Below are 26,230 nucleotides of genomic sequence, written 5' to 3' on the forward strand. Positions count from 1 at the left end.
ACTTTGTTGCCGCTAGTAATTATTATTATTATTATTTTACAAAAGGTAAAGGTGAAATAAAGATGAAAAAATTTCTTCTCCATTCTCATACTTCTCCTCCCATCATCGACTGGCCAAGGTGAGTTTTTTTTTTCTCTCTCTCTCTCTCATAACTGCTGCTTTGTACTTACCTTCAGTGGGCATGTCTAATTGCTACATAGGAATATCTTGCCAGATTTAAAGGAATGATCCTAACCTGCAATGGACTTGGTATCAATCATACAGACAGATGGTATATGGTTTGAATTTTTTCTTTTTTCCAATCTTTCTGTTCTCTCGTATTCTATGGTAGGGGTGGAACTCACCAGCCATAATGTCTTCAATGTAACCATCACAGCGCCTGTCAAACCAAGAGGATTTTCAAAATTACCAGAACTAAAATCTTACTAATGGAAACTCTTACTACAGGATATAAAGCTGTATAATTGGTTCTTTCTATGCAATCCGATGAGCTTTATTTTTTTTCCAGCCCTATATTTACTGCTGAGATTCTCAAGTCAACATAATATTTTGTATGTTAATGAAAAGTTTTAGCCATTATTTGGTAGTGTAATGTTATTTTGAATTGAACCGACACAATTGACTTAAAACTAGCACAAGACGTAATTTAACAAAGTTGTGCTTTAGGAATTTGATAATTTTCGATGCCTCAGCTTTCTCATGTTCTTTTGTGTTGATTTTGAGTGCTAAGTTTGCTGATGCTACCATTTTGCATTTCTATTTTTTGTTTGAACATGTCATGTAAAAGCATCCAGTTTTAGCAAGGTCTTGTGTTAACATAGAGGTCGCAAATATTGCAAAAAAATTCAACAAAAATGGTGTCTAATGTCAAAACAAAAAATACATCTCCTTTTGATTGATGATTTCAACAAGTAAGATTTTTATTCTTTTCAGCCAAAATTGGAACACTAGTACTTTTCAAGTTTGTACTTTCTTTTGCAAGGCCTTAAGGGAATAAATCTAAGTTCATCATTATTATTTTCCTTTAAGAAAAAAAACATAACAAGCCTTAGTTGTGATTAGTTGAGATCATGATGGTTTTATCTTTATCTTGAACTTGTGAAACAGAGTACCATAGCTCAAAATGGAGTGAATCCTATAAGGGTTGTGTGAAAAAATTAAAACTTGAACTTGTTATTGTTTTAATACAATTTACCATTTTTAAACTGAAATTATGGCTATGTTCTATGTATTAACTAGTTATGTTATCTCATCAAGTTTATACATTCCTCATTTAGCTGATTGAAACAGCTTCTATATTTCTCTCTAATAGTCTCTTTCTTTTATCATGTACAGCGTATTTAGGATTTGAATGTGGCGGCTGTTGCGCCTTTATCACCATTGGGTGGGAATCGAAGTTTTTCGTTCCCCACAGACGGCGCCAATGTTCTATCTCAAAGACAGAGATGTCCAACCGGTGGCTGGTATATTTTATGTAGGATCTAGGTGCCCTCTCTCAAGTATCTATGAATGAGATACCCTTGAGGGTAGGCCGATCACTGTGCACAATAATTATCGACATAGCCAAGGCGTGAGGTGTGTGCACAGTGACAAGCTAAGAGAGAGGGTTTTGAGCGTGTGTGTACCTTATTGGTTTAACCCTTTATTTATAGAAGGGTTACCTGATAGGAGTGTACTGCCAGGCCTCTTAGGAATATTGAGGACCCAAGTCCAACTGCTTAGCTGTCTGGATAGGATTGTCATTAATAGGAGATTCCCTTCCTTTTGTGCTGTCCTTTATTGGTCCTTCTAGAATATGGGCCTTTTGTCAGGTCCATAACAGAAAGAACTTCAGATGGATCATATTCATTCATTCGTATCAAGCAAATACACTTAACCGATAATCTTAACCTATATTAGGTGTTCACACTGAATGAATAATTAGCTATGTCAATTACTTGAAGTCAAGTTATAAAGAATATCGTTGTGAATCCTAACGTAATTAGTTTTACCTTTGACCAAATCACGAAAGTGGAGTATAATTGAGTTGTATACATCGGCCCACTGGCGGACTTACTTTGTTGCCGCTGTCAGCATGTGCGGACATGAATTTTCAGTAATTATTTTTATTTTTATTTTATTTTATTTTATTTTTACAAAAGGTAAAGGTGAAATAAAGATGAAAAAATTCCTTCTCCATTCTCATACTTCTCCTCCCATCATCGACTGGTCAAGATGAGTTTTTTTCTCTCTCTCCTCTCTCCCTTAACTGTTGCTTTGTACTTACCTTCGATGTGCATGTCTAATTGCTACACAGGAATATCTTGCCAGATTTAAAAGAATGATCCTAACCTGCAATGGACTTGGTATCAATCATACAGACAGATGGTATATGGTTTGAATTTTTTCTTTTTTCTAGTCTTTCTGTTCTCTCGTATTCTTTGGTAGGGGTGGAACTCACCAGCCATAATGCCTTCAATGTAACCATCACAACGCCTGTCAATCCAAGAGGATTTTCAAAATTACCGGATATAGAATATAAAGCTGTATAATTAGTTCTTTCCATGCAATCCGATGAACTTTATTTTTTTTTCCAGCCCTATATTTACTGCTGAGATCCTCAAGTCAAAATAATATTTTGTATGTTAATGAAAAGTTTTAGCCATTATTTGGTAGTGTAATGTTATTTTGAATTGAACCGACACAATTGACTTAAAACTGGCACAGGACGTAATTTAACAAGGTTGTGCTTTAGGAATTTGATAATTTTCGATGCCTTAGCTTTCTCATGTTCTTTTATGTTGATTTTGAGTGCTAAGTTTGTTGATGCTACCATTTTGCATTTCTATTTTTTGTTTGAACATGTCATGTAAAAAGCATCCAGATTTAGCAAGGTCTTGTGTTAACATAGAGGTCGCAAATATTGCAAAAAAATTCAACAAAAATGGTGTCTAATGTTAAAACAAAAAATACTTCTCCTTTTGATTGATGATTTCAACAAGCTTATACTTTTTGTAAGATTTTCATTCTTTTCAACCAAAATTGGAACACTAGTACTTTTCAAGTTTGTACTTTCTTTGCAAGGCCTTAAGGGAATAAATCTAAGTTCATCATTATTTTTTTCCTTTGAGAAAAAAACATAACAAGCCTTAGTTGTTATTGGTTGAACTCATGATGGTTTTATCTTTATCTTGAACTTGTGAAACAGAGTACCATAGCTCAAAATGGAGTGAATCCTATAAGGGTTGTGTGAAAAAATTAAAACTTGAACTTGTTATTGTTTTAATACAATTTACCATTTTTAAACTGAAATCATGGCTATGTTCTATGTATTAACTAGTTATTTTATCTCATCAAGTTTATACATTCCTCATTTAGCTGATTGAAACAGCTTCTATATTTCTCTCTAATGTCTCTTTCTTTTATCATGTACAGTGTTGCCTATTTTAAGAATTTAAGTACCAGTTCTCTGTTGATTCTGTAATTGATTTTTGTTTCATGGTAATGTAGGATAAATTGGATCATGATGTTGAACATTGAGATTTGAGAGCACAAACAATTGTGGGTTCGTAGTAATTCAACAAGTCTCAATGAAAGGTAACTTTCTATATTTATTTATTTGTTATAATATAATGAGTATAATTGATTTAAGTATAAATTATGATTTGTTAGGGATACAATCTTATTTCAAACGTCTAAAACCCACAAATACAGAACCCGAATCTCAAAGTGCACAAGTTTCAAATTGTATTTCAGTTCCAATTGTTCAAGAATCCTATCAACCTCAGAGACAAAATGTTAATATAGAAAATCTTGAAGCGGATCCGGGAAAAAGACCTTCAATTTATTCAATGACATCAAATCCTATAGAGAGAGAGAGGATATTCGGAGAGCTTATTTGCTCAAGGGGCCAACTCATCCAATTCTTAAACCATTCCCTCAAGTGGAAATGTATGAAAAAATGCGGAGATTCAATCCTAAGTGGTATGAAGAATTTGGTTCTTGGTTGGAGTATAGTGTATCAACACATGCTTGTTTTTGCTTGTATTGTTATCTATTTGATATAGAGGTTGGAGGTAGTGGTTCGACGCAGGAAGCATTTGTCGGTGTGGGGTTCAAAAATTGGCAGAAGAAGGATAGAATCAAAGTTCATGTTGGAGATCATAGGAGGGTTAACAATAAATGTTATCAAGCTTGTCAAGATTTGATGAAGCAAAAGCAACATATTGATATTGCCTTTTCAAATATTTCTGAACAACAAAGAATTGATTATCATATTTGGCTGAAAGCTTCTTTAGATTGTGCTAGATACCTATTACAAAATGGTCAGCCTTTTCGGGGACATGATGAATCTGAAAGTTCAAATCAACTAGGTTTATTTCTTGAAACTCTAAAGTTTTATACTAAGCCAAATAAAGAGATGAGTCATGTGGTCTTGCAAAATGCCCCCGATAATCACAAATTGACTTCACCAAAAATTCAGAAAGATCTTGCTCAAGCTTGTGCTGATTTGACTATTAAAGCAATAATTAGTGATCTCGGCAATGATTACTTTTCCTTGCTAGTTGATGAAGCTCGTGATATTGCAATTAAAGAACAAATGGCAATTGTTCTTCGGTATGTAAACAAAAAAGGTCCATTGTTGAATGTTTTATTGGCATAATTCATGTTTCAGATACTACTGCACAATCACTAAAAGCAGCGATTGATGGGCTATTTTCTAAACTTGGTTTAAGTTTGTCTAAATGTCGCGATCAAGGATATGATGGTGCTAGTAATATGCGGGATGAATTCAAAGGGCTTAAGAGTTTGATTTTGGCAGACAACGAATCTGCATTCTACATTCATTGTTTTGCTCATCAGTTACAATTGGCACTTGTGAAGGTTGCAAAACATCACAAAAAGATTCAAGAATTTTTTGACATGCTTCAAAAGATGGCTACCATTGTGGGGGATTCATGCAAGCGGAAGGAAATTCTTCAAATGAATCAATACAAGCAAATAGTTGAAAGAATTGCTCGTGGTGAAATACCAACTGGAAAAGGTTTAAATCAAGAGACAACCTTAAAGCGACCTGGAGACACTAGTTGGGGTTCCCATTTTGGTACAGTTACAAGTGTTATCTCATTATTTTGTCCAATAATTTTGTTGATGAAAATTATTAAAGACGAGCCTAAGAATGATGCTGCAAGAACTGATGCAGGTTGCATTTTGTATGCCATGGAGGATTTTGAGTGTGCATTCTTGTTGCATCTTATGCAACTTATCTTGGGAATTTCTTATGAGTTTTCACAAGCACTACAAAGAAAAGATCAAGACCTTTTAAATGCAATTGGTTTAGTGAGGGTAGTCAAATCTCGCTTACAAGAGGTGAGAGATAATGGTTTTGATGAATTGCTTCAAGAAACGAGCATTTTTGCAAATAAATATGATATTGACATTCCAAATATTGAGGATGTTTATTGTCCTAAAGGGAGATCAAGACGAAGATTGGAATCATTCACGTTCATGCACTACTTTAAGGTGGAGTTATTTAATAGAGTGATAGATACTCAGGTTCAAGAGTTAGGTGATCGATTTGATAATGTCAATACCAAGTTGCTTGAGTGTTTGAGTTGTCTTGATCCTCGTGATTCCTTTGCTAATTTTAACAAAGAAAAGTTGATTGAGTTTGCTAGATTTTATCCTATGGAGTTTAATGAGCTTGCAGATATTCCTTTTTTTTTCTTCAAGTCTCAGTAATTTTATTGTTCATGTAAGAGCTAATTCTGATTTTGTAAATTTGATAAGAATTTCTGACCTTGCTTTGAAGTTGGTTGAGAAGATAAAGGATATTGTTTATCCATTAGTCTATTTGTTGATAAAGTTGGCACTCATTCTACCGATAGCAATTGCTAGTGTTAAGCGAGTTTTTTCTGCAATGACTTTTGTTAAGGATAAGTTGCGTAATCGGATAAGTGATGATTGGTTTAACGCATGCATGCTAACTTATGTTGAACGTGATATATTTGATAAGATTGATGATGAAGATATAATGCAATATTTTCAAAGAATGAAAAAACGAAGAATGGTTTTGTAATCGTTTTATATGCTATAGGTTAGTTGACTCTTGATTACTATTTTTTTATGTTAAGTTGAAGTTTTATTTTCTCTTCTTGTTGATATATAATGAGTCTTGTCCTACTTTCTGTGTGACTTTTTTTTTTATTTGGGATTTGCTTTCAGCTTCTGTGCCTTATTCTGACTTAAAAATAGAGGATTGATGTCAGGTTTGACATTCTCAAGTGAGTTAATCTCTAGAGATGAGGGCATTCACTGTGATTTTGCTTGCCTTCTGTATAGGTAGTGTTGACTTTTTTATTCATCATTATAAATAGAACGATGATGTATGAATGTACTGGAGTATATGCTCATATTTATTTTGGAGGATTGGTAAAAAAAAAATTTGGGGGGAGGAGAGGGGTAAATAATTGGTCAAACTATTGCCTGCAGCTTGTTATGGAAGCAACTAGATTCTTAGCGAGTTCATAACCTTATATATAAAAGTTGATTTAAACTTTCTTTACGAAAAAAAATAAATTCTGGGGGCGTTGGCCCTAAACCCCCATCACTAAGTGTGTGAACATAAACACAACTTCCTTGAGTCCACCACTGCCAGGTGGGTACATCGATTCATGGTGTTTCCTTCTCTGCAATTTCTCTTGGGTTTCACCAAAGCAAACACCTTTTTGCTTCCATTTTCGATTTTATTCCATTGCCTATGTGATACAAGAGAAATTGTCTTTCTTCGAGAGAAGACTTCCTCTTTTTAACCCAAAGGTTTCTGAATAATTTCTCTATTTTTATTAGAAGAAAGTTATACTTATGACTTATTTATTTATTTTTACAATTTCTTACAATTATATCTTAGTCGTTGATTTTCGTCAATTAACAATTATTATTTTTGCAAATCAAACTCATTAATTAATTATTATTTCGTAATAAATGATAACCATTGATTAACGAAAATCAACTGTTAAGATATAATTGTAAAAGATTGTAAACGAAAATAAATTATAAGTATATACTTCATCTTTTTATTAAAAAGAAGTCTGAATTTATAACAGAAAATACCTAGCCGCTACATAACAGAAAGGTCGCGCAAGGAGCAGTAGAATCTAATAACAGAATTCAGCTACACCACACATACATCAGCGAACAGACTCAAAGAAACGCATCCCTTCATCTGTGACTCAATTCACTGCACCACAAAGTCATTCATCCACTTAGGCCTCATTTTTTCCCTTCTATACCATCTGGTCTTTGGGCTTACTTGATGACCCATAGCATGCTCTTCCCAGCCCATATCAACATCCTCTTGGTCCTTTTCTTCACCCTCCACTTCTAGACTAGGGAGCCCATTCATATCACTATGTTTTCAGATCAAGAAGAATTGTGCCCTAATCAAACAAACACCTATTCCAAATTCCAATCTCGATGAACTCCTTGTTCTCCAGCAAATCTGAGCAACTGATACCCAAATGCAAATTAGAGAAATCCATTTCGAAACACTACAAATCGAAATTAAAATCAAAAGCAGAAGTGAAATTCATTAATGGATTTTTGTTGCATGAAGAGAAAATGCATGAGTTTTTCTTCCTAAGCTAAACGGTAAGGTTGCAATTGAACAAATTTATTTATAAAAACTGAGAAAGTGATAACAAAGAAATTAAAAGCAACAAGAAGGAATTACAAGTGAAACGATGTAGTTTAGTTTAAAAGGACAAAACTTTAGGTTCATACAAAAAAAAAACATAATTTTAGCTTCTTTAAAAGAATAAATAATTTTTCCATAAATATTTTGTTTTTCTTATTGCTCTTTATAACATCCAAATATAGGGTTTTAATTTTTTCATACAATAGAAGGAAATTTTCTCATACTATAAACATATTTTATGTGAGACTCCTATTTATCAAAAAAAAAAAAAAAATGCTGCACGATTATAAAAAATAACTGGTAAAAAAATTGTGAAGCCCTTAATTCGGAGTGTGGAGTGGATAAAAAATAAAATTATTTAAATTATTTCCAAAGATAGCATGTGGGAGATATTAATTTTTGAAATAATGTAGCCTAGAATTAAACAAAGTGAACCAATTTCAATATTACTTTGAAGAAGCTCAGCGCTTTTTAATTTTAACATATATTAGATAAAAAAAAGGTAATCCCTCAATTAACTCTATAGTATAATTGGAAAGTAGTTAGCTTCATGCAACAAAATAAACGATTTTTATTTTCCGGATCCCAAAACGTAACATGTGGTGAAGAATCATCATGTTTCGAGAAGATGTAGGCTGCAAGTTGAACAATTATTTTGGGACGCTCCCATGGTATGCACACAACGGAAGGAATGTTGATTCGAGCTAAAGCATCCTCAATATAAATCATAATTTTGAATGTTGTTGTTGATAATGTTTGAAGCAAAGTTGAGAAACGCAAAGCATTTGTCAGGTCCTCAGCAAGACATATATGTTCAGCCGTTCAGGCATATGATTTCCTTATGTAAAGCACAAAAATAAATACTCGCACCATGAGATTGAAGGAGGAAAAAAAAAATGCAACTAGGCATTTTTTTTTTAATTATTTTTATTGATAAGCAACTTGGAAAATTTTGTGTACGCCGAGGTCAAACGCAATACTGTCCATACTATATAGTATATACAGATGTTAGGCATAGATAGCGCTATTGCAAGCGTCAGGTTAACGCTTTTAAAAGAATAATCATCCATTTTTGGTCCTCCAAAAATTTATGCAACAACACATTTGTCTAACATTTATCAACCAAGCTAAACTAGTCATTAAATGATAGTCGATGTTATTAATTTTGTACTTCAATAGCCAATTTGTTATCATTTTAAAGATTAATTTCATAGTGAAAATTAATATTAGATGATTCATTTAAGGAAAAAACTACTCTTATATTACATGTGGTAAATTTATCTCCTACACACCCTTCGATAACTGTGCTACCTTTTTTTCAGGTGGTGGAGCCCACAAGTTTATCTCTATGACATGAGATAATTTATCTCCTTTAACATTAAGATTAATAAAACCCTTAATTTAATGCTCTTATATTTTTAAAACGCCAATTTCTATATTTTTTAAACAACTTGTTTGTATTTGGAATGACATTTTTGTCAAAAAAAAATTATATAATTATAAAATCAGAAAAATATTTCTGCAGTTAATACAGATAAGTTATCTGCATTTACTTCCAAAATGACGTTGTTTTGGGATTGAAATATTAGAAAATTATAATTATAAAAACTATAATAACCTTGAAAAAAATTAAAATTACAAAAATACAATGATTTTGACGTCGTTTTGGACTTACTGCAGATAATTTATCTGCAGTAACTGCAGAAAAAACGAACCTTTATAAAATAACAGTTTAATTAAGAAATTTGTTAGGTTAAAGAATATTTTTAGGTTAATTATAGTATTTTTTATAAATGCGTGTAGGGTGTATGTTTTCATCATATAGATAATACATGAGAAATACACACAAAATACAAGAGATGATAGATTTACTCTTTATTTTAATAGATTGAAGAAAATTTTATTCTTCTCATGTTTTCTTCTAAAAATTTAAATTATAATTTCAACATCTATTTTCTTTTTCTTTTTCGTCAATTTTATTAATATCTCCCACCATTCTTGAAAAAATCATACGATTACTTTCTGCCCCGTTTTTTGCTTTTGCCTTCAGAAGTTAGTCTTCGTAATAATGCATATTCAAAGGGATTCATAGTTGAATCAAATGAAAATATATTGTGTATGTGCCCTTTAAGAATTGATAATAAAATTACTTGTTGAAGCTACTGAAAAGGCAGTATAAAGTTTTTACTGCAGCAACAAATGTAAATGACACAAAGCCTACTGAAAATCTTAGATTTTGTTCAGTTAAAGTGAGATTTATTTATTTATTTTGTAAAAAAAAAGTCTAAGATTAATTTTTTTATTAAAATTATATATATATATATATATATATATATATATATATATATATGTATCTAATAAATGATGAAATTATTAATTTTTTTATGGGAAATATTTTTCTCATTTCGTTGGAGATAGCTATCTCATGCTATACACCCATCGAATTTTGTGCCAGCTTTTTCCATTTCTTTTTCCTTTATTTTAAAGTGTGGACCCCACATATTTATCTCATCATATATATATATATATACTATCTAATAAATGATGAAATTAATAACTCCCTTTTTTTATACAATAATGACCCTTAAATTTCAATTTATATCCCTACGCAAATCATCTAAGTTCCTCGTCACTCCACTTCTCCTAATGGCTTATTAATTTATTTTGTTATTTTTTAATTATTAATTATAATTTCATATATATAGGTAAATATAAAGGGAAACACATTTTAAATGACATAAAATTATGTCATTTTAAGAGCGATAGACACAAAATAATATTTTTTATTTAAAATTTAAATTAAAAAAAATCATCCACTTTTTTTTCTATGATTTTCATTTCTTGTGTCTATCTCTCTCCTAAAATGACATAATAATTATGTCATTTAAAATAACAAACACTAAAATCCAAATATAAAATCTGAAGTGCAATCCTGAAATGTAAGTTCGGCTGTAGTCCACGACTTTCTAATGAAAGATGTGGCAAACACAAACCTTGAAATCCTAGAAACCAATCTCTACCACATATCTACCACGCCCCATCTCTTTTCACCTTATCTTTTTCTCTCAATACCAATCTCTCAGATTTTCCAAATGATTTTTGATATTCCTATGCACTTTTAAAATCTCATGCATGCTGATGTGAACGATCACATCATTAACCATAAACGCCGCGCAAGGTTTAAATATTGTTAATTTTCCGCAAATTGAATACTTGTAAGTTGTAAAACGTAATTTTCAGATTAACCTTTCATGTCCACGTCAAAGATATTGTCTGTATCACATTAATTCACAATTTTCAAAGCTTGAATCACTTCTAAATTGTTTATTGAGTTTTTTTTTTTTTTTTTTAACACTTTAACTTTCTTACCCTTTGTGTAAAGACAAAAACTACGATCAAATAAAATAATAGAGAAGGGAATAAACCAAAGAGAGGGTGAGATGCTGATATTGGGAAGGAGTGTGGATAAAACGGGTGCTTCACTACCCAATCAGAACTCACAGAAATCACACTCTCATATCTGTCCAAACCCTTTTCCTTCTACCACATCTCTTGTTTCATTTCCACAAAGGCCCAAACCAAAACCAAAACCAAACAAAGAAAAAGAGGTTTTTGCCTTTTGGCATCAACTAACTCTACCTAACATCCTCTCACCTGAGATTCCATTTCCTTCAATTTCAACAGCTACCCAATACATTTCTCTCTTGTGGGATCAACAATGGCCCTTTCAACCAGTTTCTCATGCGTAAAGTTGGAGGCTTTGTTGCTCAAATGTTGTTCCTCTTCATCATCATCGTCAGTGTTGTCTTCAAGGCCCTCCAATGCTACCATTTTTGGCAAAAACAAAAGGACCCTCGTTCAGAGTCAGAGAGGGACAATTCGGTGCGAGGCTTCTTCTGCTTCCAATATCATTGTTGATCCCAGTAATAATGCTACCAGTGTCTCTGCTCTCGAGCAGCTCAAGACTTCTGCAGCAGATAGTTAGTCCTCTTCTTAATGTTTTTTTTTTTTTAATGTTTAACCATAATTATTTTTTTATTTTTGAATGAAATAATCAACACCATGTGAAACATATAGGAACTAAGAAAGACAGGGTTATTTTATTGCCCAAAAAGAAGAAGAATGAAAGAAAGAAAATAAGAGTTGGCTAATTATGTGGAAGATGCAATTTTTAATTAGTTTATAGAATTAAATTGGTTTTAAATGATTTATAAAATTGAACTTGAACAGGGTATACAAAGGAAAGGGCCAGCATTGTGGTTATTGGACTAAGCGTGCATACAACGCCTGTGGAAATGCGTGAAAAACTTGCCATACCAGAAGCAGAATGGCCTAGAGCCATTGGGGAGCTTTGTAGTTTGAATCATATTGAAGAAGCAGCTGTTCTGAGCACCTGCAACCGAATGGAGATATATGTTGTTGCTCTCTCCCAGCACCGTGGTGTCAAAGAAGTCACCGAATGGATGTCAAAAGTAAGTCTATTCTCAAATTTATCTCGTAGATGGTTTTTTCTTGTGCATCAATAGATATTGGACCTAGAAGTGAAATAAAAGAAGACTTAATGGAGTGTGAAATATATTGTGCATTTGTCTTAGGATGGAGTTATTTATTATTTATTTTTTCTTAAGTTGTTCATCCTTCATTAATGCAAACATCACTTACTAGCTTAAGTTGTGTGGTTGAATTGGTTGCATTATATGCTATAAGAGCTTGTAACCAATGGTCACAACTTTGATTCTTACTGCCGCCACTCTTCTAACAAATATTTAACCGTAGAAATTTTTAGCCCAAATAAGTGGATTCATGCATTATTCACCCTTCAAGTTCAATGAACTCTTGTGTGATGGGGTGTGTTAGAGGAGTCTAATATAAAATTATTAATGTAAACGTCATTTACAAGCTTAAATTTATGTTGTTGGGTTGAATGGGTTGCATTACAAGTTTATATTGATGTTAATTAATAGATATTGGACATTCCTGTTCTGTACTTTGCAGACAAGTGGGATCCCTGTTTCAGAGCTTTGCCAGCATCAATTTTTGCTTTACAACAAAGATGCGACACAGCACCTTTTTGAAGTATCTGCAGGTCTTGACTCTCTTGTATTGGGAGAAGGTCAAATCCTTGCCCAGGTCAAGCAAGTTGTCAAAGTTGGACAAGGAGTTAATGGCTTTGGGAGAAACATTAGTGGCCTATTCAAGCATGCAATTACTGTTGGAAAGAGGGTTAGAACTGAGACTAACATCGCTGCTGGGGCTGTTTCTGTAAGCTCAGCTGCTGTTGAATTGGCCTTGATGAAGCTACCTGAAGCCTCACAAAACACTGCCAGGATGTTGGTTATTGGAGCTGGCAAGATGGGAAAGCTTGTGATCAAACATTTGGTAGCAAAAGGTTGTACAAAGATGGTTGTTGTCAATAGAACTGAGGAGAGAGTGGCAGCAATCCGTGAAGAACTAAAGGAAATTGAGATAATTTACAAACCACTTTCAGAAATGCTTACCTGTGTTGGTGAAGCAGATGTGGTTTTCACCAGCACAGCATCAGAAAACCCTTTGTTCTTGAAAGATCATGTTAAGGACCTTCCTCCAGCGAGTCATGAAGATGGTGGACATCGACTTTTCATTGATATATCTGTTCCTAGGAATGTGGGTTCATGTGTCTCAGATATTGAGTCCGTGAGAGTTTACAATGTTGATGACCTTAAAGAGGTTGTAGCTGCTAATAAAGAGGATAGGCTAAGAAAAGCTATGGAAGCTCAAGCAATCATTGGTGAAGAATCAAAACAATTTGAGGCTTGGAGGGACTCGCTGGAAACAGTTCCTACCATTAAGAAATTGAGGGCTTATGCTGAAAGAGTGAGGGTTGCTGAGCTTGAGAAATGCCTAGGTAAGATGGGTGATGATATCCCAAAGAAGACAAGAAGAGCTGTGGATGATCTTAGCAGGGGTATAGTGAATAAGTTGCTTCATGGTCCAATGCAACACTTGAGGTGTGATGGGAGTGATAGCAGGACTCTAGATGAGACCCTTGAGAACATGCATGCTTTGAATAGAATGTTCAGCCTTGAGACTGAAATATTTGTTTTGGAGCAGAAGATTAGAGCCAAGGTGGAGCAAAACCATGGTGAGATTTGACACTGACACCAATCTCATTGATTACACTCATTTATTTTTCCTGAGGGATTCGGAATCATGTAATCTTCTCTATTCCTGAGGGAGCTTCAATTGGTTTTTGTTTCTCAGTGTCTACTTGGCCCAACTCTCGTTTGGGCTTTGAGGTCATGTATTTACACCATGTTCTTCCATAGCCATTTGGGTTTGTAGTTTGTATTATACAAAATAGAGAGTTACGGCGACATTTGTATTTATCTCAAATAATATAGGGTTCTATTAATCTCTTGTTGCGTTGCTTGAGAGAAGTTATCTTCAGCTAACACGTGTTTTTCAGGATACGGAATCGTATCATGTGACTGCAACAGATAACTTTTCTTTCCTGCTGCTGAAAAGTAACATTTCCCAATAATCTATGCCTAAATTTATCCCCTGTACCGGGAATGTTAATTGTTTAATTTACTGAGCTTCTGTACTTAGCCGAGATTAGTTTTGGTTGTCTTTCTTTATGCTCCTTTTTTTCACAGCTCTGGTTGGTCGAATTTTGATGTTTCTCTAGATTGTAAACGCAAATTCTCGGTGTGTCTTCTTGTTTCGTACTATTGCTGAAAAGTTAGCATTAGTTCACATTCAGCGAGGAATTAAGAAGGTGAGCCTTATAAAACTTACGGTTTTACCACAACAAATATGCCTAAAATGTTTATTCCACAGTGTCAGTGTCAGGAATGTTGTTAATTGTTATTTACTCATCTTCATTTGTCTGAATCGTTAAACTCCCACAACAAAAATTCAGAAGCAGTGCTCTCCACTATTCATATTAATAATTACAATTTTTAATACAATGAACTTGGTTTTTAAATCAATATGGCATTATTAAGCACTAAGAAACGTATTTTTCCTTTTTTTATTTATTTTTTGCAAAGAAAAAAGTGTAATGGTGTATTGTAAAGATCAGGTTCTTATATGCCAGGAAGACGAAAGCAGATAACGATGCATTGAACGCACGAGACACTTGCTGGGTTCCACATCTCTCGATAAGATCCCTCTTGTTGCTAACTAACTTTTCTCCATTTATTATCGAAGACTATATTTTGCCAATGCGTACTTACATGCCCAGGAAGTAGGTAAAAATTAGTTGTCAAAAGCTGGAAACTAAGCTAACTGACACAGGCTGTTCGAATAAGACGAATTGAATTGTCATGAAATACGAGCAATCAAGCATCTCATTTATGAACCCCCTCTAGCTTTGATCATATCTATCTAAAGCTTGTGATTTGTGAGTGAGTTTGCGGCTTCCACATTTGAGGTAGGAGAAAATTTAATATGGTCAGGACCATTTAATCATTAGGTGCTCCCACTCACAATGATCAAAGATGGTATTATTCAATTGCTTTTCTTGATGAAACTCGAGGAAAACATATAAAGTAATATGCAAACCGAATAGAAAGAATACTTCTCTTTCATGCCCATGTCGATCGGATAATTCTTTAGGTGACATTTGATATTTGGTATTTTTCAGGATTTTCGAAAAATTAAATTTTTCTAAATTTTTAATTTTCGGACATTATCATAAACTGTTTTCATTATATTTTTAAAAATCGAGATTTTCGATAAAAGAAAATTAGTTTAGCATATTAAACTAATACTAGTCCATGCACCTGCCATAGATTGCTGTAAGCGAATTTTGTTTCCCCAATATAGAGACCCTCTTTTTTTCCACCATTACTATAGAGAAAGCTAGCAAAAGGTGGTGTGTCTGTAATAATTGCATTATATTTTTATCGTAAATGGTTAAGGTAAAGGGGTTGCAATACAACATTGTAAAGGTATCCAATTATTGTGCAATGTAATCATTTGTTTATCATTATTCGTCCAACCCACTCTATCTTATATCCTGTCCTCTGCCATATGATTTATCCAAAAGATCACTTTAAGAATTTTACCCTCGTTCTTAGTCGAAATCATAATCATTAACCCCACAAACCATTAGACAAGATGTTCATTCCACAAAAGCTAAAAACTAAAAAGGGGAGGGATAGAAAAAAGTGATTTTATCGCAGCATTTACAACTTTGTCATTCATACAGTAAAATCTCCATACCCAGCATCAAACATGCGTTACATGCCAGCAATTTTATCTGTGCTAATTTGAGTGTTTTAGTGTATCTTTGGTCTAAATTCTGATCCTCAACAGGGATTAATTAAAATTCAAAAGCACAGGACAAAAGGACAAGTCCCCCAGCAATCATCCAATCAATTTTTGCGTTTTTTAGGTTGGGGTATGCACATTCCCCATTATTGATTATACTGTATAACACATGACACTTTTTCTCCATAGTAATCTTCCTGCGCAGAAAGGACCGTCTGCCCCTGACTTGTCCCCATTCCATTCCCAAGCCCCATCACCTAATAATGATCCATTTCTCTAACTATGCTACAACATTTTTTATTTTATTTTTTTCATTTTGATATTTTCTCTTAAACCAACATTTTTCTTTCTTTTTTTTTAAGTGAAAAACAATTAAACATTATTAAAACCTAGCGTTTTCGAAGCCGTGCAAATCGCTGACTTTATTCATCGACTTCTTCATCATGGCTATCTTAGCCAGCTTCTCAGCTGCTCTCCAAGCCGACGTCGGCGTCAGCGCTTCACCATTCTCATCCACCAAACTCAACTCCCTCCCTCTCCTCCGTTGCATCAAAATCGTTTGTTGTTGCTGCTTCCGCCAATGTAGCTCCATAAGCTCAGCTTCTAAGCCGCGCAAATATTCCTGAGCCGAAGCCGAGCTAGACCGCACCAGAACATCTCTAGCCGAAGCAAGCAAATGATGAGCACTTGAAAACTCGCTGTGCACCGCGAGTCTCCGAGACTCAGCTATGGCTCGGCTCGTTATGAACACGTTTCTCAGCCTCTCGACTCTGCCAACAGAATGCGCCGCACTCTTCCGCGGCGGCGACACCGGAAGCGCATGTTTCCTACCGTACACTACCTCATTACTCGCAGGATCGTTATATAGGCACCGCACCGTCATCACGTGGTGGCTCCCCAATGCTGACGTGGGCACTTTGAACTCCACCAACAACTCCCTCTCTTCCTCAGCGTACAAATCGCCGAGCCCAGCCGTGCACGTGCTCAGCGCCGTGGGCCTTGGGCCGCACGTGTAGACAGCGCTGATTTCAGCCGGCGCCGAAAAGCCAAACTGAATTTTCAAGTCCTGCACAACCGCACTTAATATTCCAGACGAATGAACCGGGATCTCGAACCCAAACGAATGAACCGGAATATCAATAATTGCGAACCGGGTAGAAGACACGTGGCTGAGGCATTTCCGTTGAATGGTGTTGTTACCGGTTTGCACCTTCCCATCGTGACCGTCTGATAGGATCATGACGTTAGCGACCGGGTTTCTCTCCCTCCGGTCTTCGAGAACCTTCGTGGCTTTCCTCAGAGCTTCACTTTCACCCTCGCTGTTTCCATGGCCAGAGACGATGCGGTCGACAACGCGCCGAGCCACACGCTGGCCCTGAGCCGTCATTCGCCGCAAAGGTAGCAGCCGTTTGGATGTAGCCGAGAAAGCCACAATGGCGAGCCGATCAGCCGAGCCGAGAGAGGAGATAACCAAGCGCATCGCGCTCTTCAGCATGTGAAGCTTCGCACCGGTCATGTTGCCTCCAATGTCAAGCACCGTCACGAGATCCATCGGCGCCCGCTGCGACATCGGCGAAGGCGGCGGAGCCTTCACTCTTAAAACCAAAGCATAAGTCTCGTGGCTCCGAGAGACTGATATAACAGCACACTCTGGCATCAACTTCACCCGAACGCTCCTTGAATCACCGTCGTTTATTTGTAACGATGATGGAGGTTTTGGATTGACGAAAAAGCCCTGGAACTCGCCTGCGTCGTCGTTTTCGTCTTCTTCTTCGCCGTTTTCGTCTGCTTCCGGAATGGGAACGATTTGGCCAGAGACTGTGAAAGGAGAAAGGAGAGGCTCGTCGTCGTCGTAGGACCTGACCGAATCTGAATGGCTCGGCTGTTGTTGGTGGTTGATTTGAGTTTGGATGGTGTTAACGACGATGTCGTCGTTTTGTTGGAGGAGTGGTACGTCGTTCCAGGTAGCGTTGCAGATAGGGCAAACGAGGATACCGTGGGTGTGTACATGGGAAGCGATGCAGGGAAAATGAAAAGCGTGAGCGCATTCTGCAGTGTAAATGGCGGTGCCCTGTCCTGTCTTCACGCTATTCAAACATATTCCGCAACTACTCTGTTACACAAAAACCAAAAAAATATAAATAAATAAATAAATAAAGAAGAGGTTTCGAATTTTCTATTATACGAGGATGAGTGAGTGGAATATGAAAATCTTACTCTGAATTTGAAGCTATTCTTGAAGAGAGAGAGTTTGAGATTAGGGGAGCGAGGAGAGGTTGGATTTGAGTTTGGTGTGCTTTTGCTTTGAAATCTGGGGTTGTCATTTGCGGTTGCTGATTGTTGATGGTGCAGTGGTGGTGTCGAAGGGTTGCTAGTGCTGGAAAGAAAACCCAGACTGACACAGGTTGGAGGGGGACTTTGGCTTCTGTGTTGGTTATGTATTGTGGATTGTGGGTCGCGAGTGCAAAAGGCTCTTCTCCATCCGGTGCCCATAATTTTCAGAGATCCAATGCAAAACGTGAGAACAGTTTGGCTTGGCTATTTTTTACAAGTACCAAAACGTTTCTTCGCTTTTATCCCCTTCCTATAGCTTTAGATATTTATGTTATCCTCAGAGGAAGAAGATTGGGGAAAAAAAATAGATTTTATGTTTGTTTGGATCAGTATGAAGGGGCCACAAAGGACAAAAGAAAGCAAAGAAGATAGGAAAAGAGATATAACATAGGATGGAACGATAGTTAGTGTTGGGGTTCCTCCTTCAATGCTAAGCCCAAGTCCATTTGAGGGGTTTTCTAAAAACCTCAACCCTAATGTCCATCTCCTGTATATATACTCATTAGTTGAGGGTGGAGGTTAGGTCAGATTTGAGAGAACAAATTTGAGAGAATTATTTGATTGTTTGAGCAAAAGCTTTATGCTTTGCATTTGAGAGATCTCTAGAGAGAGTTTGAGTGAAACATCTCTAGGGTAGTTTGATTATCACCATTGTTGGAGAGGTTGAGTTAACCACCACATTTGTGTATTTGATTATTTGTAACCATTATTTTCATAGTGGATCTTTGATCTGGACTAGGTTCCGTGGGTTTTTACTTTTTCATTGGAGAAGGTTTTCCCACGTTAAATCTGGTTGTGTTCTTCTTCTCTCTCTCCTGTTTTCATTTTGATTTTCCGTTGCGCTACCCGACCTGGTGAAGTTCAGGCTGAGGTATTGCCGAGATCCGAGATCAGGATCTTGTTGATTGACTTCCGCACTAAGGCTGCTTAGCCGAGCTTGAGGGAACCGAGTTTTCCCAACAGTGGTATCAGAGCCCGAGTTCGACGGGTTCTGAGGGAGACGAGATGGAGACCAGTGGCATAACTCATGATGGAGATATGTTCAAGTTGACCGCAGACAATTTCACATATTGGAGACCGATGATGGAAGATCATCTCTACTGCAAAGATCTGCATGAGCCCATTATCCTTGATGAGAGACCGGCAGGCAAAACTGATAAGGAGTGGGAGATCCTGAGTCGGAAGGCGGTAGCCACGATCAGGAAATATATTGATAAAAGCCTCTTTAAGCACGTGTCCGAATTCACGAACGCGTATGAGTTGTGGACGAAATTAGAGTCCATGATTAAGAAGAAGACTCCCAGGAACAAAGCACACCTAGTTCGCCGACTTGTTAAGCTTGAATACAAGGACGACATGAGCATGATTGAACACCTGAACACCTACAAAGGTATTGTGAATCAGTTGTCAAAGGCTGATATGAAAATTGATGAAGAATTGCAGGCATTGCTGCTATTAAGCTCGCTGCCAGAAAGCTCGGATACTCTGGTGGTGACCCTGAATAACTCGACTCCAGATGGAAAATTGAAGATGGATGTCGTGACAGACAGCCTTCTGGGCGAAGAATCCAGGAGAAGAGAACGAGGTACTTCGAGTACGTCTGAGGCCAACGTTGCTGAGAACAAAGGGAAATCTGACTCCCGGGGTAGAAGTAAAAGCCGCGGTCGAGATCGAGATAGAAGAGGAAAGTCCAGAGGTCGGTCAAAGCCAAAATACGAGTTGAAGTGCTTTTACTGTGGAAAGACAGGCCACAAGAAGCCAGACTGCTGGACCCTGCAGAATGATGAGAAGAACGGCTCTGTGAAGCCGGATCAGATTGTTCCCAAGAAGAGGGAAGACAAGAGCACCACTGCGGTGGCTGCAAACCCTGATGCCGAGATATTTCTCCTTGGTGAGGATAACTATTTGAATGTAGCTTATGATGACTGCACCTGGATTGTTGACTCTGGTGCCTCCTTCCACTTTACTCCACACAAAGGTTTTTTCTCCTCTTATCGAGGTGGTGATTTTGGAGTCGTGAAGATAGGAAATCAAGTGACCAGCAAGATTGTTGGTGTCGGTGATGTAACTCTAACCACGGATGTCGGATGCCGACTTGTGTTGAAAGATGTAAGGCATGTTCCTGACATGCGTTTGAACCTAATCTCGGTAGGCAAACTTGATGATGCTGGGTTAGTGAACTACTTCGGTAGTGTCAGATGGAAGCTGGCCAAGGGAAACTTGGTCGTGGCTCGAGGAAAGAAAGAAGGCTCCTTGTACGTGATGCAAGGAAAAATCAATGGCGGAGAAGCCAACTCTGTCCGAGATGAACCTAGCTTGGAGCTATGGCACAAGCGCCTCGGCCACATGAGCGAGAAAGGGCTCCAGATCCTGAAAAAAAAGGGACTACTGACTGGGTTGAAAGGCCAAGCGTTGGAGAGTTGCACGCCCTGCCTAGCTGGAAAGCAGCACCGGGTTTCTTTTGTGAGACCGGATCAACCTAGACGACGCAGGTATATTCTTGACCTCGTCCATACTGATGTTTGCTCCATGTCGGAAAGATCTCTTGGAGGAGCTCAGTACTTTGTTTCATTTATTGATGATCATTCCCGCAAAGTGTGGGTATATTTGTTGAAGTCTAAAGACCAGGTACTCCAATCATTTAAAGAATTCTATGCTATGGTTGAAAGGGAGACTGGTAAGAAATTGAAGGTGGTCCGATCTGATAATGGTGGTGAGTATTGCGGCCCTTTTGATGCATACTGCAAAGCGGCCGGGATTCGACTTGAGAAGACGCCCCCCAAGACTCCACAGTTGAATGGACTGGCTGAGAGGATGAACAGAACAATTGAAGAAAAGGTACGAAGCATGATATCCAATGCCGGGTTACCGAAATCATTCTGGGGAGAAGCCGTCAAAACTGCTGTTGACTTGATCAACCTCTCACCATCACGGCCACTTGAAGGAGAAATTCCAGAAGAAGTCCGGACAGGTCGGAAAGCGGCCTACAATCAATTGAAAGTTTTTGGATGCCGAGCTTTCGTGCATATCCCTAAAGATGAAAAGGCCAAACTTGATGCAAAGACAAAAGAATGCATCTATCTCGGTTCACCGAAATCCGAGTTCGGGTTCCGACTTTGGGATCCCATCAATAAGAAGATCGTGAGAAGCCGAGATGTGATCTTTCATGAGCATGAGAACATTCATGACATCTCGAAGCCCAAAGTCCGGGTTACTCTCAGACATGAAGAACCCATCCCTCCTGTCCGAGCTGAAGCAGGGGGAGAAAATCAAGAGAATGAAGAAATTGATGACCAGCAACAAGCTGAAGATGACCAAGACATTGAGGTTCGAGTTGATGATGAGATCCGGGATGAAAATGATGAACTGGGTTCTCAAGCTGAAGAACAGCCGAGATATCCAACTCGAGAAAGAAGACCCTCTACAAGGTACCCATCTGATGAATACACCATTGTTGCTGAAGACGGTGAGCCTCAGAGTTATGATGAGGCTGTGAAGAGCTCAGAGAAAGAAGAATGGGAAAAGGCAATGCAAGACGAGATGAAGTCTCTGCACGAGAATCAGACTTATGAGCTGACTGAATTGCCAAAAGGAAGACGAGCTTTGAAAAATAAATGGGTCTACAAGATTAAGAATGAAGAGAACGGGCAAAAGCCGAGATACAAAGCCCGGATTGTGGTGAAAGGCTGCAATCAGAAGAAAGGAGTTGATTTTGAGGAGATTTTTTCTCCTGTGGTGAAAATGACCTCGGTCCGAACCGTGTTAGCCATGGCGGCTTCAATGGACCTCGAGGTAGAACAAATGGACGTGAAGACGGCATTTCTTCACGGTGACTTAGAAGGAGAAATATATATGGAGCAACCTGAAGGATTCCAAGCTCCAGACCAAGAAGACTTGGTATGTCGGTTGAAGAAGAGTCTTTATGGCTTGAAGCAAGCACCTCGGCAGTGGTACAAGAAGTTTGAATCATTTATGACTGATCATAAGTTTGAAAAGACAGATGCCGACCACTGCGTATTTGTGAAGAGGTATGAGGCCGAGATTTTCTAATTTTGTTGTTATATGTTGACGACATGCTTATTGTAGGGAAAGATAAATCGAGGATAGCCGCCCTGAAGAAGGCGTTGAGCTCGTCCTTTGCAATGAAGGACCTCGGCCCTGCAAAGCAGACTCTCAGAATAAAGATTATCCGAGATAGACAGAAGAAGCTACTGTGGCTGAGTCAAGAGAAATATATTGAGAAGATTTTGAAGAGATTCAGCATGGACAAAGCCAAAATAGTGAGCACCCCCCTAGCCAGACACATAAAGCTGAACCAAAAGCAATGTCCGAGATCTGATGAAGACAAAGATGAGATGATGAAGGTCCCGTACCAATCCGCCGTCGGAAGCTTGATGTATGCAATGGTTTGCACTAGACCCGACTTGGCGTATGTTGTAAGAATGATAAGCTGGTATTTGTCAAACCCTGGCAAAGAGCACTGGGAAGCAGTGAAGTGGATCTTCAAGTACCTCCGAGGTACGACAGACTTTTGTCTCCGATTTGGAGAAGGCAAAGCCGAGTTGCAAGGCTACTCGGATTCTGATTTAGGGGGAGATTTCGACTCAAGGAAGTCGACAACGGGATACATGATGAGATTTGCCGGAGGAGCTGTCTCTTGGCAATCAAGACTTCAGAAATGTGTTGCACTATCTACAACTGAGGCTGAGTACATTGCCGCTACTGAGGCAAGCAAAGAGATGCTGTGGATGAAGAAGTTCCTCATGGAACTTGGCCATGATCAAGACAAGTACGAGCTGGGTTGTGACAATCAAAGCGCAATCCATCTTGCGAAGAATTCGACCTATCACTCCCGCACTAAGCATATTGATGTGAGGTATCACTGGATCCGGATGTGGTGGAAGGTGGAGAGCTCGAACTCGTCAAGGTGCACACTGACCAAAATTGGTCCGACATGATGACAAAGCCGGTTCCAGCAAGAAAATTTGAAGACTGCTGTGAAGGAGCCGGGTTGATGCTGAAGCCGACGCATTGAAGTCAGAGGGGGAGATTTGTTGGGCTTCCTCCTTCAATGCTAAGCCCAAGCCCATTTGAGGGGTTTCCTAAAAACCCCAACCCTAATGTCCACCTCCTCTATATATACTCATTAGTTGAGGGTGGAAGCTAGGTCAGATTTGAGATAACAAATTTGAGAGAATTATTTGATTGTTTGAGCAAAAGCTTTATGCTTTGCATTTGAGAGATCTCTAGAGAGAGTTTGAGTGAAACATCTCTAGGGTAGTTTGATTATCACCATTGTTGGAGAGGTTGAGTTAATCACCACATTGGTGTATTTGATTATTTGTAACCATTATTTTCATAGTGGATCTTTGATCTGGACTAGGTCCCGTGGGTTTTTACTTCTTCATTGGAGAAGGTTTTCCCACGTTAAATCTGGTTGTGTTCTTCTTCTCTCTCCTGTTTTCGTTTTGATTTTCCGCTGTGCTACCCGACCTAGTGAAGTTCAGGCCGAGGTATTGCCGAGATCCGAGATCAGGATCTTGTTGATTGACTTCCGCACTAAGGCTGCTTAGCCGAGCTTGAGGGAACCGAGTTTTCCCAACAGTTAGTACAAAAAATTCTACAAAGTTAAAGCGATTAGAATTATAATATAACTATTGTTATTTTAAATGACATAAATTATGTCATTTTAAAAAAGTGATAGACACAAAGAATAAAATTATAAAGAGAAAGTAGGTGATTTTTTTAAATTTTAAATTTAAATTAAAAAATATTATTTTATATCTATCTTTCTCTTAAAATGACATAACTTCATATTATTTAAAATTACAAATATTTTTCCCTTATAATATACGGGAAAAACTACTCTTATGTTACATGTGATAAATTTCTCTCCTACACACCCTTCGATAATTGACTTGAATATCCACCGTTGGGAAATTCGTTCCCTCAAACTCCAATGTCAAGCGGGTCCAGGGGACGCCCGTGGCGGGGGGCCACCACCAATGAGCTAATGCTAGCAATTGGATCCGACACCATGTCTCAACCCAAAACGTTAAGGCTTTGGGTTGAGACATGGTGTCGGATCCACTTGCTACGGTTGGTGTAACCTTAGCTCATTGATGATGGTTTCCCGCCACGGGCTTCCCCTGGACCCGCTTGACATTGGAGTTTGAGGAAACGAATTTCCCAACAGTGGTATCAGAGTCAGATTGGGCTCGAGCTAGCCTAGTGATTGGCAAGGAGGCGGGTCGAGTACTTTGCGCTTTGGGTACTCGATTGAGGGGGAGTATACCAATGATGAGTTTCACACTTGAGGGGGAGATTGTTGAGATATTCAAGTGTGATGAGTCCCACATTGGTTGATAATGAGCTAAGTGAAGAGTATATAAGTGAAAGGACCTATGAACTCAATGCCTTAAGGTTTTGGTTTGAGACATGGTGTCGGATCCACTTGCTACGGTTGGTGTAGCCTTAGCTCATTGGTGGTGGTTCCTCGCCACGGGCTTCCCCTGGACCCGCTTGACATTGGAGTTTGAGGGAACGAATTTCCCAACAAATTGCGCCACCTTTTTCTTTTCTTTTCTTTTTAATTTTTAAGTGGTGGAGTCCACAAATTTATCTCTATGACATGAGATAACTTATCTCCTTTAACATGAGATTAATAAAATCCATAATATATAATGAGCTGAAAGATGCATTTGGTTTTTAATTTCTTATTATTTAAACTTATATGTACATTTTTTTTTATTTCTCATATGATCTTTTTATTATATTTCTGTTAAAATTATACTAAAAATATTTTAAGCGAATAGCATGGACGTTACCGTATAAGTTAGACTAAAAAGAAGAGACTAAAAAAAAAGTATATATTTAAAAGGACTAAAATTAAAATATTTACAAGCAATAAATGCAAATTTAATTTGATATTTGTTCATCGTTACTACGTAGTCAAAAATTTTACTCTATGCGTAATTTTCTTCCGTCTAAAAAGTCCACACCTCTAAAGTCTAAACACAATTTTCTATAAACCAAAATCCAACACCTTGACTCGTGGTGATCATGTTTTGAGCGATTATGATACTGTAGATTATGGGTTGAACAAAGGATGAAAAGCAGGGAATTTTTTGTGGACTGGGACCAGCTTGAGGTGCAATGAGGTGGAGTTTGATAATGAATATGTCACAGATTAAATATGTATTTATTTCCTTCAAAATAATTATATTTTGTTGTAGTCCCTTTTTTTTTTTAAATTTAATGCCCATGTTAACCTCTGTAAGATTCACATAGGATGTCTACTTTCCATGTAGGACTCTATGTAGGTAGATAATGTTAACTTTTGATGATTTAACAGAAAGACCTTATAAAAAACTATATATATTTTAGAGGACTCGTTTGTACAGTTTTAAAAACAGGGAATCAAAAATCAAAAATTGTTATATGAAATAGGATATTATAACAATCAATTAGTGTTATTATTACCAATTAATTTCATCGTTAGATCGATTATGTTGATCCAACGGTTATATTTATTTTTATCTTTGTATGGTTATGATTTCTCATATTTAATAAATATGAAAAATTCCCCATTACAAAAAAATAAATAATAAATATGGAAAATCGTAATCATACAAAGGTGAAAATAAATATAAAGTATTAAATATGGAGAATCATAACAATACAAAGATGAAAATAAATATAACTGTTGGATTAACATAATCGATCTAATTGATTGGTAGTAATATTAGTAGTAACTTGTTATATTTAGAAAGATAAAAATATATATTCAAATTTATATATAAATAATGTGTACACATCAAAAAAATTTCGCTATTCTTAAACTATTATTTTAGATAGTAAAATAAGAAAAACACACGTTCTCTAACTTTATTTTTTTAATCAAGAAAAGTATAAATATTGTAGCAAAATTGATGTGTAATTAACAAAGAAATTAGTTTGTACAAA

General features: G+C 37.1%; 3 protein-coding genes across 3 annotated transcripts; 2 read left to right on the forward strand and 1 right to left on the reverse strand.

The window, feature by feature from the left end:
- Positions 1 to 3,940: 3,940 nt before the first annotated feature.
- On the forward strand, positions 3,941 to 6,058 carry LOC133285878 (uncharacterized). Its single transcript, XM_061483177.1, has 3 exons — positions 3,941 to 4,613; positions 4,655 to 5,717; positions 5,770 to 6,058. Exons 1-3 carry the CDS (start codon positions 3,941 to 3,943, stop codon positions 6,056 to 6,058), a joined length of 2,025 nt encoding a protein of 674 aa, XP_061339161.1.
- A 5,198-nt stretch (positions 6,059 to 11,256) lies between these two features.
- On the forward strand, positions 11,257 to 14,181 carry LOC133285883 (glutamyl-tRNA reductase 1, chloroplastic-like). The gene is made up of 3 exons (XM_061483191.1): positions 11,257 to 11,655; positions 11,906 to 12,147; positions 12,671 to 14,181. The coding sequence occupies exons 1-3, from the start codon at positions 11,394 to 11,396 to the stop codon at positions 13,805 to 13,807; spliced, it is 1,641 nt and encodes a 546-aa protein (XP_061339175.1). The 5' UTR covers positions 11,257 to 11,393; the 3' UTR covers positions 13,808 to 14,181.
- A 2,132-nt stretch (positions 14,182 to 16,313) lies between these two features.
- LOC133285851 (E3 ubiquitin-protein ligase WAV3-like) lies at positions 16,314 to 18,424 on the reverse strand. Its single transcript, XM_061483149.1, has 2 exons — positions 18,149 to 18,424; positions 16,314 to 18,044 (listed from the first exon to the last, which is right to left on the reverse strand). Exons 1-2 carry the CDS (start codon positions 18,422 to 18,424, stop codon positions 16,314 to 16,316), a joined length of 2,007 nt encoding a protein of 668 aa, XP_061339133.1.
- Between the last annotated feature and the right edge of the window lie 7,806 nt (positions 18,425 to 26,230).

This window comes from Gastrolobium bilobum, unplaced genomic scaffold (genome assembly GCF_033153095.1).
Source record: "Gastrolobium bilobum isolate Gb01-03AN ecotype WA unplaced genomic scaffold, APGP_CSIRO_Gbil_v1 utg1530, whole genome shotgun sequence".
Classification (NCBI taxonomy): domain Eukaryota; kingdom Viridiplantae; phylum Streptophyta; class Magnoliopsida; order Fabales; family Fabaceae; genus Gastrolobium; species Gastrolobium bilobum.

Bases quoted from the DNA above. Each gene is read 5' to 3' on its own strand.
- LOC133285878 (XM_061483177.1), top strand. From the start codon at position 3,941: ATGCGGAGATTCAATCCTAAGTGGTATGAAGAATTTGGTTCTTGGTTG. The intron at 4,614-4,654 runs GTCCATTGTTGA...TTCATGTTTCAG, and splicing joins TCGGTATGTAAACAAAAAAG to ATACTACTGCACAATCACTA. The intron at 5,718-5,769 runs GTAATTTTATTG...AAATTTGATAAG, and splicing joins TTTTTTTTCTTCAAGTCTCA to AATTTCTGACCTTGCTTTGA.
- LOC133285851 (XM_061483149.1), bottom strand. From the start codon at position 18,424: ATGGGCACCGGATGGAGAAGAGCCTTTTGCACTCGCGACCCACAATCC. The intron at 18,045-18,148 runs GTAAGATTTTCA...TTTGTGTAACAG, and splicing joins AGAATAGCTTCAAATTCAGA to AGTAGTTGCGGAATATGTTT.
- LOC133285883 (XM_061483191.1), top strand. From the start codon at position 11,394: ATGGCCCTTTCAACCAGTTTCTCATGCGTAAAGTTGGAGGCTTTGTTG. The intron at 11,656-11,905 runs GTTAGTCCTCTT...GAACTTGAACAG, and splicing joins CAAGACTTCTGCAGCAGATA to GGTATACAAAGGAAAGGGCC. The intron at 12,148-12,670 runs GTAAGTCTATTC...TGTACTTTGCAG, and splicing joins TCACCGAATGGATGTCAAAA to ACAAGTGGGATCCCTGTTTC.